This window comes from Bubalus kerabau, chromosome 10, assembly GCF_029407905.1.
Source record: "Bubalus kerabau isolate K-KA32 ecotype Philippines breed swamp buffalo chromosome 10, PCC_UOA_SB_1v2, whole genome shotgun sequence".
NCBI classification, from domain to species: domain Eukaryota; kingdom Metazoa; phylum Chordata; class Mammalia; order Artiodactyla; family Bovidae; genus Bubalus; species Bubalus kerabau.
Window position 1 is genome coordinate 24438650 of NC_073633.1, and position 18451 is coordinate 24457100.

Consider the following 18451-nt stretch of genomic DNA (forward strand, 5'->3'; position numbering starts at 1 on the left):
CACCTGGGAAGATATTTCTACTATGATGTGATAGCTACTATTTATTGTTTATTTTGGTATATTTCTTGCAGCAGTCCTATGAAGCAAATATTATTGTACCATTTTATAGATAAGGGAACTAAAATTCAGAGAGGTTCAGTGACTTCCCAGGAACACAGAGAACTTCAGAGAGAATTCATACCCTGGTTTTCATGCCTCTAAAATGAGTCCCTTTAACCACTATGCCGTTTGTCTTAGAACTGTTAATATTTCATATGGGAACTAGCAGTTCAGTAATATAGATGAGGAATTTTGAGATTAACACACAGGGTGAAAAATGATAAAAATGATTGTAACTTTTTTTTTAAGGAAAATTTAAGATTCAGTAAAACCCCAAGAAAATTATTTTTGAAAATAGTGAAGTAGTAGTTCTTCTTTGCCTACCTGGTCATTTTTGATTGGATGCCTGATGTGAATTTTGTCCTATTGGGTGCAGGATATTTTTGGATTCCTATAAATACTCTTGAGCTTTTTGCTGGGATAAGTTATTTGGAAGCAGTGTGATCCTTTCAAGTCTTGCTTTTGAGCTTTGTCAGGTGTGACCAGAGCAGCATTTGATCTGGAGGTCTTTTTTTTTTTCCCCTCCTGAGGCGAAACTCTTCAACATACATGCTCTACCCAATGCCCTTACATTGTGAGGTTTCTGTCTCTGGCTGATAAGAACAGATCCTATTCCCTGCTCTGTGTGAGCACTCAGGATTGTTCCTGAAGTGCTTTCAGGTGGTTCTTTGCCCAGGCTCTGGGCATCTGCTGCCACACGTGTATATGCTGAAGATTTGAGGAGGGGTCTCTCTTGGTGTGGCGCTCTACTGTCCGGAATCCCAGCTCGCAGACTCACCCTGACATTCCTGGACTTGAGACTCCGTCCCCTCCACTTAGGGACAGCTAGCAAGGCTCTACCTGTGCTCCGTCTTGTAGTTTGGGCTGGTAACTTTCTCCAAGAAGTATTCTAGGTCAATGGTAAGACTCACTTCCTTTTTTCTGTTATTTCTCAGGAATCATGTCCTTTATTACTTGATATCCAGTGTCTTAAAAACTGTTGTTTCCTCTAATTCGTGCAGCTTTGTAGTTGTTTCAGGCAGGAAGGCAGATGGTCCCTGTTACATACATTAGTTTGACCAGAAGTGCACGTCCATAGTGGGTCATTCGATTCAGCCCATTTTGTCATTTTCCAGTTCACTTCATCAATTCAACAAAAATTACTGGATTATTTACTTGGGCACTAGAGAAGCTATGGAACTATCCTTTGTGTTTCATCACGTGAGTACAGGATTACGAGTAGGGTCTGGTCACTGAAGTGGTGTTTCTCAAGGTGCAGTGGGCAGACTGTTTTCACCAGTCCCTTGAGGTGCTGGTTGAAGATGCAGATTCATGGTTCCTGCACTAGGCCTAATGAATCAAAATCTCTGAGGATGGCTCTCTAAGTGATTCTATGTACTGCAATCTGTCTTCATGCCCCACTTCTGAAGGAAAGGTGAGGGAGAGGGAATAGTTGATAAAGTAATACTGATATTGTTTAATGATTTATAATTTATGTAGTAATTTCATAAACCTCTTCCCACTAATTCTCACATTTAAGATCTCTATTTAAATCTTATTACCCTTTTATACACAAGAAGCTGAGCTGGGCCAGGTTAAATAGCTTGCCAAAGGTTTACAAAGGAGTGGAGAACTGCTTCTACAACTCTTGTCTTCTTTAAGCCATTCTGCTGTACACTGCTGCTTCCTCCAGTGGTACCTCCTTTTATGAAGATGTAGAGGGGTCATCAAGAATTATTATTCTTTCATGTAGGTTGCTTTTTTAAAAAGTTGACAGATTATGTTGTTTTATTAATTAGTATTAAGATTGGCTGTGAATAACAGAAAATGAAAAATAACAATGGATTAAATAAAATGAAAGTTTATTATTTACGTAACAGCACAGGGCTGGTATGATACTCCACAGTGTCAGGAAATGAGAATCCTTCTATTTTGTTCTCTGCCATGCATGGCTGTGGTCTCATAGTCCACAATAGAACTGATATTCTATATGGCCTGGTGGAGGAAGGGATGAGGAAGTAGACAAAGGGTTCATACCTGCTGTCCCGTAAGGAAGTTTCTGGTTAGTTGCCGCATGACACTTTCGGCTGTAGCCAGAACTTAGACCTGTGGTTGTCTTAACTATATGAACAGCTGGCATATGTAGTCTGAATTCCATGAGATCATGTGTCCAGCTGAAAATCAGGGGCTCTCTTAGCGTATAAGGAAGAAAATGGTTATTGGAAAACAACTGGAAGTCTCAGCTAAGAAATGACAACTTATTCCTGGTTGGAACTCAAAAAGCATTTCTAATAACAGCAACAACAAGCAAAAAAAACTTAATTTAGTACATAATTACTGTATGTCAGTACCTAGAAAGGTGATTGGCAGACACCTCCCAAATATTTATTGAATCAATGAATCAAGGTCAGATATCCTGGTAAATATCTGATCTTGCATTGTATCATTTAATCTTCTGATGACCCTAAAAGGTAGTTATTATTGTTTGTATTTTATAGATGAGGAAGTAAGTGTACTTGTAAGTTGCAAAACAAGGATTTGATCCTAAATCTTTCTATTCCAGAGAGTGCCTTTTTAAAAAGTAGTAGTCATTAGTGTTGTTCACCAGATTATACTAAGATTGCATATCCCCGGGCTCTTTGAAGTTGTGTGTCATGTGACTGGTTTTGACCAGTGAAAGGTGAGCAGATGAGCAGAAGGTGCCTATGGATGATTCCTCATCTTCTTTCTCTTTGCTACAGAATGGCAAGTATTGGCTGCCCTGTCAGGGGAAGTCCTCTAGTGAGAATGATAGGCAGTGTGAGGTAGGGCGGGAAGACAGGGAGGAGAAGGATGCATGGGTAGTGTGAGTGAGAAAGAAAGCTTTTTCTTTGGGGAGTTGTTAATTTCTACAGCACAATCTAGCCTACATCTGACTGATACAGAAATAATTTTTATAATTGTGGTTGTTTAATTGAATTGTATGTCACATACATTGTAGATTGCTTAGGCTTTTGTGGAAGGATCTTCTAACAGATGTTCTAACATTTTTTTTTCCTTTTGACAAAATCATCACTTGTTCCAAAGTACCAGATTATAAATACATATTTCCAACTCTATTCTCCTTAAAAAATAAAAAGTTAATTTTTTGTGTAACAGACATAGTTTACATAGAGGCTGTGGCTTGTTTGCAAACATGATTTAAGGTAGAGTTTATCTAGACAAATATTTTGAAGAATGTTTTTCAGTTTAGTGATTGAAGAAGTCTCAGAAGTTATAGTTTAAAATGAGGTCCGAGAAAATAAAAATTCATTTGTGTTTAGGGTTTGTTCCCTGCCTGCTGTGTGCCGGATACTGTTCAGGGCTCTGTTAGAGATGATTAAGGCATTGCCATTGGAAGCTAGCCAGTTAAGCTCAAGTACCTGCTTATTTGGAATATAGGGTGCTTCTTACCTAAAAATGACAATATGGCATCTGAGAAATAAAGTGTTTCTTTAACTCAGATTGAGAAAAACAGTTTGGATATTGGAACTGTTAGAGGTGTGAATGAACCTTGTTAGGGAATAAATAGAAGATAGTGACTATGAAGATAGCAAGGCAGGTGCAGAGACCTAGGGTAGGTGTGCCAGTGGGAGATACTACTTTCTAGTATGCTGCTGCTAAAGTCGCTTCGGTCGTATCCAGCTCTTTGCCACCTTATGGACCATAGCCCACCTGTCTGTGGGGTTCTCCAGGCAAGAGTACTGGAATGGATTGCCATTCCCTCCTCCAGAGGATCTTCCAACCCAGGGATGGGACCTGCGTCTCTCTACCGCTAGCGCAGGCAGGTTCTTTACCACTAGCGCCTCCTGGGAAACCCTACTTCCTGTATAATTGGTGATTTTTATAGTATTTATTAGTTTGGGAGATTTTCAAGCATTTCTAAATGTATTGGACAAATGTCCTATAACTGTGTTTTATAGAAAAATCAATAACCAGAGGGACCTTGATTAGTAATCAGGACATAAAGATCTTATTCCTCTGTTGGAAGGTAGGTATTTTGAGTAAATATATTCCACTTATGGCTAGTAATCAAGGTGAACAAGTTAACTTCAATAGCTAGGTTTAAAAGCACTTGAAAATGTTACAATCGTTAATTTTATTGCATATATGTGGTAAAAAGAAGGGGAATCACATCTCTTGCTCTGATGCATGAGATCATATTTTTAGATTCTAAAGAAAAAACAAATTCCCCAGGTATATTTTTTTGGTTTGGGTGTTATGCTCTTAGTAATTGTGTGTGTGTGTTTGTTATTGTTAACACTTTGCATTTCTGTGAAACATCAAAAGCAAAATACTGAATTTTACAGTTTGGTAATGGGTGTGTAGCAGGACCACTTTTATTAGCATAATATACCCTACAAGTTTGTTGAAATAATTTATGAGGGTCTTTAGCTTCCAAGAGTAAGGAGGCAACTAATAGTCTGCTTAACAATTTCACACATTTCCATACTTTATGATGCATAAATCAGCAGTTTGGGCCAGTGTGTAGAGCTGTGACACTTTCTAAGGGGTCTTAAAAGCAGGAAGAAACTCAAGTTCATAATTTAGTTTGTCCCATCTGACAGGTAATGCTAGCCTTTCATGTAAATATAATTTAAGTACATTTGAAGTACTTTTCTATATTTTCATAAATTTCTTTTAATCTTTTTGCTAGTTTTAGATTAGTCCTATAGTACATTCTTGCACAAATACATGAATTTGAAATAGAAGACTCTCTGATCACTTCACCAATATATTAGTACAAGCTGTGCCTGAAAAGCCTGCTTGTGATAGGCACGCTCTGTATCTCAGTGTGTGCTGCTGTGTTGATGGCAAAATGCTGCATAGCCAGAGGTCAAGTTGATGTAAATCTTTCTTTCCCCAGTTTTTATTGCGATATAATTGACATTTAATAGTGTATAAACTTAAGATGTACAAAATGATGATTTGATATATGTATATATTGTGAAATGATTGCCACAGTAAGTTTAGTTAACCTCCATCACCTCACATAGTTACACGTTTTTCCCTTGTGATGAGAACTTTTAAAATCTGTCAGCAACTTTCAAATACACAAAACAGTATTGCTAGCTGTAGTCATGATGTTGTACATCTCCAGAACTTGTTTATCATGTAACTGGAAGTTTGTACCTTTTGACCACCCCTACCCATGTTGCTCACCACCCTCTTTTTTTTTCACCAGTCTGTCCTGTTGCTGTGAATTTGTTTTTTTCTTTTTGAATTCCACTGTGATATCATCTAGTATTTGTCTTTCTCTGACTCATTTCACTTAGCATAATACTCTCAGGGTTCATTCATGTTGTCACAAATGGAAGGATTTGTTTCCTTTTTTTTAATGGCCTAATAGTGTTCTACTGTGTGTGTGTGTGTCCACACCATATTTTTTTTATCCATTCATCTGTTGGTGGACACTTAAACAAAGAATGCTGCAGTGAACCTGGGGGTAGATACCTCTTTGAAATAATGATTTTGTTTCTTTATGATGTATTCCACGCAGAAATGGAATTGCTAGACCACGTGGTAGTTCTACTTTTAACTTTTTTTTCAGGAAGCTCAATACCGTTTTCCATGGTGGCTGCCCCAGTTTACACTCCCACCAGCAGCGCACAAGGGTTCCCTTTCTCTACATGCTACCAGCACTCGTCACCTCTTTGTCTTTTTGATAGTATTAATAGCCATTCTGACAAATGGGAGGTGATACCTTATTGTGGTTTAGATTTTATTTCTCTGATGGTTAGTGATGTTGAGCACCTGTATCTGTTGGACTTGAACTAGTTCTTTAGAAAAATGTCTTTTCAGGTCCTTTTCCCATTTTGAAATTGGATTAGTTGCTTTTATGCTATTGATTGGTATGAACTCCTTGTATATTTTTTAATATTAACCCCATGTAAGATAGGTGGTATGCAAATACTTTCATCTAGAGCTTGTCTTTTCATTTTGTTGGTCATTTTTTGATGTACAGAAGTTTGTTGGTTTGATGTAGTTTCAGTTGTTTATTTTTGCTTTTGTTGCTTGTGCTTTTTTTAATATCCAAAAAAAAAAATCATTGCTGAGACCAATGTCAAGGAGCTTTTCCCCATTGTTTTCTTCTAGAAGTTTTATGGTATCAGGTCTTACATTGAAGTCTTTAACTCATTTTGAGTTAAATTTGTGAGTGATGTAAGATAGGGGTCTAGTTTCATTATTTTACATGTGAGTATCCAATTTTCCCAGTATCATTTATTGAAGAGACTGTCTTTTCTCCATTGAGTATTCTTGGCTCCCTTGTCAAATATTAGTTGATTTGTATATAAATGGGTTTATTTCTGGGTTCTCTATTGTGTCCCATTGGTTTATGTGTCTGGGGTTGGGTTTTTTTTTTTTTTTTTTTTTTTGCCTGTACCATAATACTGTTTTGATGACCTAAATCTTAAGCCACTAGAAAGAGAAGATATGAATGTGATGTTCTGACACCCTAAAATGATCTTTTTCTGTGAAGACTTTGTCATTAAAAATAGCTTTTTAAAAAATTTTCTGTTGTGCTAATGTGAACATTCCAGCAAAATGCTAAATTATCACCCATTAAAAATATTTCCCAAGAGCCTTAAATAAGTAAATTTTTTCTCAGATTCCTGGATTGTATTAGGCATTATAATATTTGGAATTTCTCGGATGGGTTAGGGTACTTCATGTAGTACCCTACTACATGTAAGCTGAATGCTTTTCTTACCCTTCTGCTTAATCAACAAAAAATCCTTAGGTAAAACTTCTGATTATGCTTGAATTTCTTTAATAAAGGTAGATAGAAGAGTATAGTAGACTCACACGTCCGTATTAACAGCTTCAATAGTTACCAACTCATGGTCAATCTGGCTTCATTGATATTCTTTCCATGTCCATCATGTTATTTTTTTTTAATATTTACTTATTTATTTGACTGTACCTGGTGTTAGTTGCAGCATATGGGATCTAGTTCCTGACCAGAGATGGAACCTGGGCCCTCTACACTGGGAACACGAAGTCTTAGCCACTGCACCACCAGGGAAGTCCCCATTATGTTGTTTTGAAGCACATCTCAGCCATCTTACCATTTCATCAAATATTTTAGTTTGTATCTCTAAAAGATAGAAACTTAAAAAACCCCACAATAATAATACCATTTTTTACTCTAAAAAAAAAAAAAAACAGTTCCTTGATATTATCAAATAGTCAGTGCTCAAATTTCTAATAGTCTCATAAGTTTAATAATTCTTTTAAACAGGACCATACATGGTGATTGATTAGTATCTGTTTTAATCTTTGCGGTCTCTTCCCTATGTTTCTCCTATCTACCCCTCTTCCTTCCTTGTAATTTATTTGTTGAAGAAACTGAAGAGTTCTGAAGAGTTTCTGACTTTATGATTTTGTGACTGCATCTCTGGAGTGCAATTAATGTGATCCTTAGTTCTCTGTATTTCTTGTGAATTGATAGCTGAATCCAGAGGCTTGATAAAATTCAGATTCAGTTTTTTTGTTCTGGGGGTTTTATGGCTAGACTAGCGGTAGGCACTACCTATTGGAAGCGTGTGATGCCTCTGGAGTTGCAGCTGTTGCAGCACAATGTCTTTTGTGTTGTTCAGTCTCTCAGTCATGTCCACTCTTTGCGACCCCATGGACTGCAGCACACTAGGCTTCCCTGTCCTTCGCCATTTCCTGGAGCTTGCTCAAACTCATGTCCATTAAGTCAGTGAGGCCATCCAACCATCTCGTCCTCTGTTGTCCCCTTCTCCTCCTGCCTTCAGTCTTTCCCAGCATCAGGGTCTTTTCTAATGAATTGGCTCTTCACATCAGGTGGCCAGAGTATTGGAGCTTCAGCATCAGTCTTTCCAATGAATATTCAGGGTTGATTTTCTTCAGGATTGACTGGTTTGATCTCCTTACTGTCCAAGGGACTCTCAAGAGTCTTCTCCAACACCACAGTTCAAAGGCATGAATTCTTGGGCATTCAACCTTCTTTATGGTTCAAATGTCACATCCATACCTGACTACTGGAAAAACCATAGCTTTGACTATAAGACCTTTGTCAGCAAAGTAATGTCTCTGCTTTTTAATATTGCTATCTAGGTTGGTCATGGCTTTTCTTTCAAGGAGCAAGTGTCTTTTAATTTCATGGCTGCAGTCACCATCTGCAGTGATTTTGGAGCCCAAGAAAATAGTCTGTTACTGTTTCCGTTGTTTCCCCATCTATTTGCTATGAAGTGATGGAACCAGATGCCATGATCTTCGTTTTCTCAATGTTGAGTTTTAAGCCAGCTTTTTCGCTCTCCTCTCACTTTTATCAAGAGGCTGTTTAGTTCCTCTTCGCTTTCTGCCATAAGGGTGGTGCCATCTTTGTATCTCTGGTTATTGATATTTCTCCCTGCAATCTTGTTTTCAGCTTGTGCTTCCTCCAGCCCAGCGTTTCTCATGATGTACTCTGCATATAAGTTAAATAAGCAGGGTGACAGTATACAGCCCTGATGTACTGCTTTCCCAATTTGGAACCAGTCTGTTGTTCCATGTCCAGTTCTGGTGCTTCTTGACCTGCATACACATTTCTCAGGAGGCAGGTCAGGTGGTCTGGTATTCCCATCTCTTTCAGAATCTTCCACAGTTTGTTGTGATCCACACAGTCAAAGGCTGTAGCATAGTCAATGAAACAGAAGTAGGTAATTGTTCTGCTATCATTGCATTTACTCCATCTGTTTCTCTTCTTCCACTTTAGCTCCTGTTTTTAAGATTTGTTCTCCTATGGCTGAGTCTTTAGTCCACATTATCTTGTCCATGTGATTTTTTCCTCTTTGTAGTTGTGCTCTGTGTTTCTGAAAATTTCTCCTACTTGATCGTTCAGACCATTAATTTGGTCTCACCAGTGTCCATCCAGTTCTTCAGTTAAGCTACTGAATTTTTATATTTGTAAAGCATGTTTTTAGCTCCAGGGCTCATTAAATGTTATTTATAATAATAATAATTATTTTTTGGCTCAAGTTGTTGATCTCCTGTGGGTTTTTTTTTTAACTGCTAGGAGCCACGTGTTCTGTGTTTTCTATTTGTTCTTTGTCTCTTTAGCCTATTTGATATGTTGTTATTTTCCTTAACTTATGCCTCTTCTTACCTTTGGGGCTCAAGCCCAATATACCTTAAATGTTAAGTGTTGGAAAGTGCATGAGTCTCACCTTCTAGGTCTTCTGTAGAGGAGTACAAAGGACTCAGCTGAGTAAGTTGCCCAGCTCCACTATGACTCCTTAGAGGGAGAGCACTTGGAATTTCAGAATACACAAGCTAATCTTCCTGGCGTAATCAACCAATGTCTATGGGTTAAGCTGTCTCCCAAGAACTGGGGCATTCCTGCCTTTGCCCTCTGGCTGCTTGCTTAGGCCTGGGTCTACATTCTCAACGAGGGGGAAAACACACCAGCTCCTTTCGTCTGGATTCTGAGACCTCAGCCCACCCTTATAGCCCACTTGGATGCTGATTCTAATAACTGCTCAAGGAAAGGTAATTGGTGTTTGGGTTGGGTTTGGGAAGAGAAGACTGCAGGAATGCAATCAAATTATATTTTTTCTTGACCCTCTTAGAAGTCTTAGATTAGACATTTTTAAGCTCAGCATACTCTAAATATCTTTCAGATGAAATATTGCAAATTGTATGAAAAATAGTACCTGTTTCAGAAATCTCAAGTCTTTGGTCAAGCCTCACCTCAGTGATGCCCACATTGACTACCCTATTTATATTGTAACATCCATGCCCTGTCTTTACAACCCCCCACCTCATACCCTGCTTTGTTTATTCTCTAGTGCCTAGCGCTTTCTTATATACCAGATAATTTACTTATTATGTTCAGTGGTGTGTCTAGAACATCTGAAGCCCAAAGTGGATAATTTTTAACACTTTCCTAAATGATGAAATTATTTTCACAAAAATTTCGTAAATAAAATTTATTATTATGCAAACAGCAAAAATTATTTGATTGAGATTCATTATTATAAGCATGGCAGTAAGATAACTAAGGAAAAGGAAATGCACACTATAGTATAAGGCAGGAAAAAAAAGCACAAATGCTTAGCCAGTTGTTTTTATATCTATTGAACAGCTAAATGTTTGAACTTTGCTTCTTTGGTTAGAGGCTGATATTTTATGTAATTAATTTCTTTGAGAAGTGATTTTAAAAAGTAAAACTGAAAATCTCCACAGGTACAATTTAGGCAGCTAATGATAAAATTGCTGATATGTTTTATTCTCTTTTTGTTATATAGTTTGGAAACATTTAACAGTTTTAAAAGAACAGTATTTTAATATTAAAAGTATTATTCAAATTTAGTAAAATATTTTGAGTGTGAACTAAAATTTGCACTTGCCAAACAAAAACATTCCATCTTGTTGCTTGCACTTTGGTTGTTTTAAAATTTTAAACACAAATATAAATACCAAAGAGTCGGTTCCATGAAATGACAGCTTTCTAGTAACTCGAGTTCTGTTTCCTAGTCTTTATAATCCCTGTGCTGGCATTGTTTGGTTTGAATCTATGATTTAAATGTAGAAGAATGTTGTATCACAGGGTTGAAATGAAGTGCATCCTAAGAAAGGGTTTGAGACAAGAACTTTGCAGCAAGCTTGAAGTATGTCAAAGGCTTGTGAGTGTCTCTTGAAGCAGATATATGTGGTTAAGTCTGCATATATGGGTGCCAACTTTATAATTGGGAGTTTTCCAGATGAATGTCTATGTAGGAAACAAAGTTTATTAAAGAATAAATAATAAAAATCTGAAAATTTGAATCTTAGGGTTAAACTCAGCAGTATATATTATTTAAACTCAGCAGTTGTTTAGAACTTAGATCAACAAAAGATTTTTTTCGGGGAAGGGTATTTCATCAGTGACATTGATTAGAATTGCTAGCACTGGGTGGTAATAAAGAGCAGCTGCTTTTTAGTGAGTTCAGCTATTGTTTATAAATTCTCAACAAAGCATTCCCTTATTGCCTGCACCGGGGTTGACTGCTCTCACCATCCCGCTCTTGGTATGCTACTGATTTATTGTTTACTGTTGTCTGTACCTTGTCTTGCATCTCATCCCGCATTAGATCCATGAGAGCAGCTAATGTTTTGTTCAGTGATGTAGCCCATCTAAAAAAATGCTTCTGAGCATCAGTTAGGTGCTCAGTAAATATTTGTTGAATGAGGAAATGAATCAATGAAGCGGTCAAGGACATTCCTTTCTATGTTTTTTTTCCTTTCCCAAACACTTATAAGAGAGAGCAATACATAGTGGGTATGTTGTTAATGTTAACTGACTGACCTAAACACTTGGTTTATGGCCTTTTCTTTGGACCCTTGGGTTTCCACATGAATACTAGAATCAGCATGTTAATTTCTTCAAAAGAATTTAAAATTTTATTATTGCTATAACAAATCGCCACAGACTTAGTGACTTAAAAAAAAAAAAACAACCCAAACTTAGTTTGCTTACACTTTGCTTATAGTTCTGGAGGTCAGAAGTCTAAAACAGGTCTTAAAAGGCTAAAATTACGGTGTCAGCAGGGCCGCATTTCTTTCTTTTTTTTTAATATAAATTTATTTATTTTAATTGGAGGCTAATTACTTTCTGGAGGCTTTAGGGGAGACTATTTCTTCTCTGTTGTAGCTTCTAGAGGCCACCTGAGTTCCTTGCCTTCTACTACCCTTCCATCTTCAAAGCTAGCGGTCAGGTTTCCTTCTCTTACTCTTGACACTTCTGCCTCCTCCTTTCCCTTATAGGGACCGTTAGGATTCCACTGAGCCCATCTGGAAAATCCAGAATACTTTATTGTCTCTAGATCCTTAACTTAATCACATCTGCAAACTCCCCTTTGCCATGTAAGATAAGATATTTATAGATTCCAGGGATAATGTCAGGAAGCTTTGGGTGGGGATTATTATTCTGCCTATGTCAGCATTTGACAGCATTTAACAATATTAAATTTTCCTACCTGTGAACAAAGTGTCTCTCTCCATATATTTACTGTATATTAAATTTCTGTCAGTTTTTAGCTTGTAGATCTTTTACACCTTTTGTCATGTTTATATTAATACCTAACTAGTTCATATTTTTCATGCTGTTGTAAATTTTGATGTTTTTAAAATCCCAGATTCCAGTTGTTCTTTACTAGTTTGTATATTTTTAGTTTTCATTTATTGATCTTGTATCCTGCAGTTGTTCTAAAATTCATTTGTTAGTTCTAGGGAAGTAAATTGGATTTTCTATATAAATGATCTTGTTATCTGTGAATTAAGATAATTAAGACAGTTTTTCATCTTTCTTTCTAGTCTGAGTGCTTTTTATTTCTTTTTCTTGCCTAATTTCAGTGGTTAGAACTTCCAGTACGGTGTCAAATAGAAGTGGTGATATTCTTGTCCCTTATCTTAGACAAAAAGCTTTTAGTCTTTCACTGTTAAGCATGATGTAGTTTTTTCATAAATGCCCTTCATCAACTTGAGGAAGTTCCTTCTATTCCTGGTTTGCTGATTTTTTTTTTTTTTTAACTCGGGAATGGATACTGAATATTGTCAAATGTCTTTTGCATATTCTTTCATTTATTGAGCAGTGATCCTATGATTTTTCTTTTTTAGTTTATTAACATGGTGAATTACATTCAGTTCAAAATACTTCCTAATTTCTCTCTTAATTTCTTATTTACCCATGGGTTATTTAGAAGTTCAGTTCAGTCACTCAGTCCTGTCCCACTCTTTGGGACCCCATGGACTGCAGCACACCAGGCTTCCCTGTCCATCACCAGCTCCTGGAGTTTGCTCAAACTCAAGTACATCAAGTCAGTGATGCCATCCAGCCATCTCATCCTCTGTTGTCCCCTTCTCCTCCTGCCTTCAATCTTTCCCAGTATCAGGGTCTTTTCCAATGAGTCAGTTCTTCACATCAGGTGGCCAAAGTATTGGAGTTTCAGCTTCAGCATCAGTGCTTCCAGTGAATATCCAGGACTGATTTCCTTTAGGATGGACTGATTGGATCTCCTTGGAGTCCAAGAGATTCTCAAGAGTCTTCACCAACACCACAGTTCAAAAGCATCAATTGTTAGGTGCTCAGCTTTCTTTATAGTCCAACTTTATAGTATTTAGAAGTACATTGTCTAGTTCCAAAATATTTGGGAACCTTTTCAGAGATCTTCCTGTTTCTGATTTCTAACTTAATTTGTGCTCAGAGAACATACTTTAAAATTTACTAAGACTTGTTTTATGGCCCAGAGTTTGGTCTATGTTGTAAATGCTCTGTGTACACTTGAGAAGAAAATATATTTTGCTGATATTGAGTGGTGCCCTGCTGTGCTTAGTCACTCTCATGTCTGACTCTTTGTAACCCCATGGACTGTAGCCCGCCAGGCTCCTCTGCCCATGGAGATTCTCCAGGTAAGAATATTGGAGTGGGTTGCCATGCCCTCTTCCAGGGGATCTTCCCAACCCAGGAATCAAACCCAGGTCTCCCACATTGCAAGCAGATTCTTTACCATTTGAGCCACCAAAGAAGTACAAGAACACTGGAGTGGGTAGCCTATCCCTTCTCCACGGGATCTTCCTGACCCAGGAATTGAACCAGGGTCTCTGGCATTGCAGGCGGATTCTTTACCAGCCGAGCTACCAGGGAAGCCTATTGATATTGAGTGGAGTGTTGTGTAAATGTCAGTCAGGTCATGTTGGTTGGTAGTGTTATTCAAGTCTACTATATGCTTGCTAATTTTCTGTGTACTTGTCAGTTATTGAGAGTGGGTGTTGAAATCTGACTGTAATTGTGGATTTGTTTACTTTTCCTTACAGTTCTATCAATTATTGTTTCATGTATTTTTATGGTTTTTTACAAATATTTTGTTTATTTTAATGAAGCTGGTACAGATGATGTCCATTTAAAACCTATGTATCCCAGGCCAAAAAGTATAAATAAAGTGTTCTGTTATATATACTTCTGCATGAATAACTTTAACTGCTAATGAAAATTAGAACTTTTCTAGGATCTTTTGACAAGATTTTTCTTTCATCTTAAGATGCTTTCTTTCAGTGTAGCCACCTTTGGAGTTAGTCATTATTCTCACCACCTCTGTCATCTTGATGCCAACCTGGTATTCCGCTTCTTTGGGTCCAGACCCTCAGATGTTACCCTGGAGAAGGAAATGGCAACCCACATTCTTGCCTGGAAAATTCCATGGACAGAGGAGTCTGGTAGGCTACAGTCCATGGGGTCACAAAGAGTTGGACACGACTGAGTGACTTCACTTTCTTTCTTTCTCAGATGTTAAAAGTAGCTTCAAGTTAAGGAAAGGTCATTTTTCCACAGTTCAGTTCTCTGAAAGACTTCCATCTTCCACTCAAAGTCTTAGACCGGGAGTGAAGCAGTCACATGTCGCAGGACTGATTGGAAAGTTATTATATAACACTTGGCAATAGTTTATCTTATTTATCACAAGCCTGCAAATCCACAATTCTGGGAAAGGTGGCCTCTCTGTGCACACATATGGTTTTTAAAAAGGAGAGTGCAGTATGAAGTGGGGCTGAGATTTGATCAGGCTTCCCAAAGAATTTGCCTGCCAGTGCAGGAGATGCTGGTTCTATCCTTGGGTTGGGAATATCCCCTGAAGTAGGAAATAGCAAGCCATTCCAGTATTCTTGCCTGGAAAATTCCACGGACAGAGGAGCCTGGGGGGCTACAGTCCATGGAGTTGCCGAGTAGTTAGACATGACTGAGCATGCATGCATGAGGTTTGATCACCAAATCAACACAATGAAAACAAGCAATAACAAATAATAGGCACTAGAATTCAAATTACTAGATATCTTACAGAGAGGGGGTGCCATTTTTCAATTCTGGTTTAAACATCACATTATAGAAGCACTATTTTAAAAAATAAAAAAGGATTAAGGGAAAAGAAAAAAAAATAAAAAGAATATCTAAACCATTGAATGACCCCCTGTTTGTTCCTGATAAACTTCAATCACATCTTGTCCCTTCAATCCCAAGTCTTTTGGAGTATGATTATCACCAGTGCTCTGGCCTTCAAAGAGAAACCTGGTTGAATTCATGTGAATTCCCTGTCTTTGACAGTTGCTTCTTTGAGTTTCTTGAGATATGTCATCATTTTTCACTTTGAAGTGAATCTCACTGCTATCCTGTCCAGTAATTTTGAGTTTAATATGTTCTCCTCTCTTCTTATCCCCCAAGTCCTCAACTGAAGATTTTGCCTTCTGGTCAGACATGATGATGGTGGCATCCCTTGCCGTCTCTGCACAGCAGTGGCCTGTGTAGGCAGAACCTTGCCTGCTTCGTGTATTTTTAAGTTATTATTGGTGATGTAAATGTTTAGGATAATTATGTCTCTTGATTAATTGACTCCTTATCATTATGAGATGATCTTTTTTATACCTTTTGATGATCTTGCCTGAAATTAATATAGCTATTCCAGCTTTCTTTTGACTAGTATTCAGTTCAGTTCAGTTGCTCAGTCGTGTCTGACTCTTCGTGACCCCATAAACCGCAGCACGCCAGGCCTCCCTGTCCATCACTAACTCCCGGAGCCTACCCAAACTCATGTCCATTGAGTTGGTGATGCCATCCAACCATCTCATCCTCTGTCATCCCTTTCTCCTCCTACCCTCAATCTTTCCCAGAATCAGGGTCTTTTCAAATGAGGGAGCTCTTTGCATCAGGTGGCCAAAGTATTGGAGTTTCAGCTTCAACATCAGTCCTTCCAGTGAACACCCAGGACTGATCTCCTTTAGGATGGACTGGTTGGATCTCCTTGCAGTCCAAGGGACTCTCAAGAGCCTTCCCCAACACCACAGTGTTAGCAGTGTGTATTTTTCTCACCCTTTTGTTTCTTATATGTTTATATTCATATATAGTTGTGCCTTGTCTTCTCATCCTGTTGTCAGATTGTCTTTTATTGAAATGTCTAAACCATTTACATTTAATGTGATCATTGAGAGGGTTAGGTGTAAGTAGTCTTGGTATTTTCTTTGTTTTTGTCCCACTTGTTCTTCCTTTTATATTCTTATTATTTTGGATTCATTAAATATTGTTTTTAATCCCTTATATCCATCTACTTTTAAAGAAGATATGTAGACAGATAAATAAGTAAATACAAAAAAAAAAACCAGAATTGCTAAGAATTGGTGTGATTGGGCATAGTCGTGGAGAAGAATTGGACTTGTTCTGTTGACCAGTGCCAGCTGCAGCATTGCCGTTTTTGGTGTATCTCATCAATTTGCTGAGCATACCTCTCAGATATTATGGTTTCGCCAGGATTCAGAATTCAGTCTGTAGTAGATCAGACTGGCAGCAGACCACCAAACAGTGACCCCAGTCTTTTGTGGTTTAAGTTTGGCTTTGGGAAATACTTTGGAACTTCTGCTTAGTCCAACCACTGAGCTGGTCATCGCCAGTTGTCATATAAAATCTACTTTTCATTGCACATTACAATCCAATTGAGAAATGGGTCATTGTTATTGTGTAGAATAAGAGAAGATGACACTTTAAAATGATGATTATTTTGATTTTCATTGAGCTCACGAGGCACCCACTTAGCAAGCTTTTTCACCTTTCCAATTTGCTTCAAATGTCTAATGACTGGAGAATGGTTGACGTTGAGTTCTTCAGCAACTTCTTGTGTAGTTGTAAGAGGGTCAGCTTCTATGATTCTCTCAATTGGTCACTGTCAACTTCTGATGGCCGGTCCCTGCTCTCCTGATCTCCAAGGCTCTCATCTTTGCAAAACGTCTTGAACCACCACTGCACTGTACATTCTGTAGCAGCTCCTGGGCCAAATGCTTCGTTGATGTTGTAAGTTGTCTCCACTGCTTTATGACCAATTTTGAGCGCAAATAAGAAAATCACTTGAATTTACTTTTTGTCTAACATCATTTCCTTAGTTTTAAAATAAATATAAAATGAACAGTAAGTAATAAGTCTTTAGCAAAAAACATAGTGATAAATGTGCATTAAAATGATGTATAATATAATCACATTTACGAATGTATTGCAGTATCAAATGGTAAAGTTCAACTGTGCAAAACTGCAGTTACTTTTGCACCAACCTAATACCTGATTTTGGAGAAGGCAATGGCACCCCACTCCAGTACTCTTGCCTGGAAAATCCCATGGACGGAGGAGCCTGGTGGGCTGCAGTCCATGGGGTTGCTAAGAGTTGGACAGGACTGAGTGACTTCCCTTTCACTTTTCACTTTCATGCATTGGAGAAGGAAATGGCAACCCACTCTAGTATTCTTGCCTGGAGAATCCCAGGGACGGGGGAGCCTGGTGGGCTGCCGTCTATGGGGTCGTACAGAGTCAGACACGACTGACGTGACTTAGCAGCAGCAGCAGCAATACCTGATTTGGATAATGGGGCAGGGAGTTGTTGGCAGTTTTCGGTAGGATGGTCAGGAACGATGTTACTTGGAAATATGATATTTAAGCAAAGGCTTGAAAAAGATCAAAGAATGAGTCATGTGGATCTAGGAGGAGACAATTTCAGATAGAACAGTAATTGTAAAATCCCTGAGCTTTATAATCATTAATGTGCCTAGCAGGTTCAAGAAGCAGCAAAGAGGCCACTGCAGCCCGAGCAGCATGACCAAAGGGACATGAGAGCAGTGAGGTAATGGAGGGCTAGATTGTGGAGCACCTTGCGTGAGTCTCTGAAAGAAATGGAAAGCTGCTATTGGGTTTTGAGCTAGAAATGACATGACCTGACTTAGGTTTTAAAAGGATCACTCTGGAAGATGGTACTTTAGGACATTAGTCCGCCATCTTCTTGGATCCCTGGCTTGCTGAATAAAGTCGCTGTTCCTTGCCAAAAAAAGGACCACTCTGGCTACTTTAATGAGAATAAAATGTGTTGGAAGGGGAGAGCAAGAATAGAAACTAGAAAGCCAGTTAGGAGGTTATTATAATAATCCAGCTAGAGATGATGCTAACTCAGACCAGACTTGTGAGAAGTGGTTAGATTCTGCATATTTTGAAGGACTTGTTCTTGGATGTGGGTATGCAAAAAGTACAGGATTCAAGAATGATTCCACAGTTTGACCTAACAAAATGGAAGTATAGAATTATATTCTGAGGTAGGAGGTGGGAAAACTGGGGGAGTCAGAAACCTACAGCAGTCTGGTCCATGGTAGATGTCTTGTGCATGCAGCCTTGCAACCTCCCCTTTTGGCTATAAAGAGTGGGCCTCGGACCTGGAACACTTACTTAGCAAGAGATAGAGTCCTCACAGCCTGTGCTTCCAAGTTCTGCTTGAGCATCATATGGCACCTGGCCAGCTGCACTAGCTGCAGCGCTGTATCTGTCCCCTGGGGAGAGAAGGAGGAGTCGTTGTGC

The 18451-nt window shown here is 38.4% G+C and overlaps 2 protein-coding genes across 10 annotated transcripts in view; one reads left to right on the forward strand and one right to left on the reverse strand.

Annotated features, from left to right (window-relative positions):
- Positions 1-18451, forward strand: part of REC114 (REC114 meiotic recombination protein) — a 115653-nt gene that overhangs the window by 6071 nt on the left and 91131 nt on the right. Inside the window, exon 1 of one of the 9 annotated variants that reach the window (XM_055536946.1) lies at positions 780-999. The exons of 6 other annotated variants lie outside the window; for them this stretch is intronic. Coding sequence is in view for 1 of the 3 variants with exons in the window: in XM_055536945.1 (XP_055392920.1) it covers positions 9565-9594 (30 nt within the window). In the remaining 2 variants the exon portion in view is untranslated. Of the gene's footprint in view, positions 1-779; positions 1000-9287; positions 9595-18451 lie in introns of those variants that run through there. 2 more of the 9 variants (XM_055536947.1, XM_055536945.1) reach the window with 2 other exon arrangements.
- Positions 15025-15330, reverse strand: LOC129621011 (small ubiquitin-related modifier 1-like). Its single transcript, XM_055536948.1, has one exon. The coding sequence runs from the start codon at positions 15328-15330 to the stop codon at positions 15025-15027; it is 306 nt and encodes a 101-aa protein (XP_055392923.1).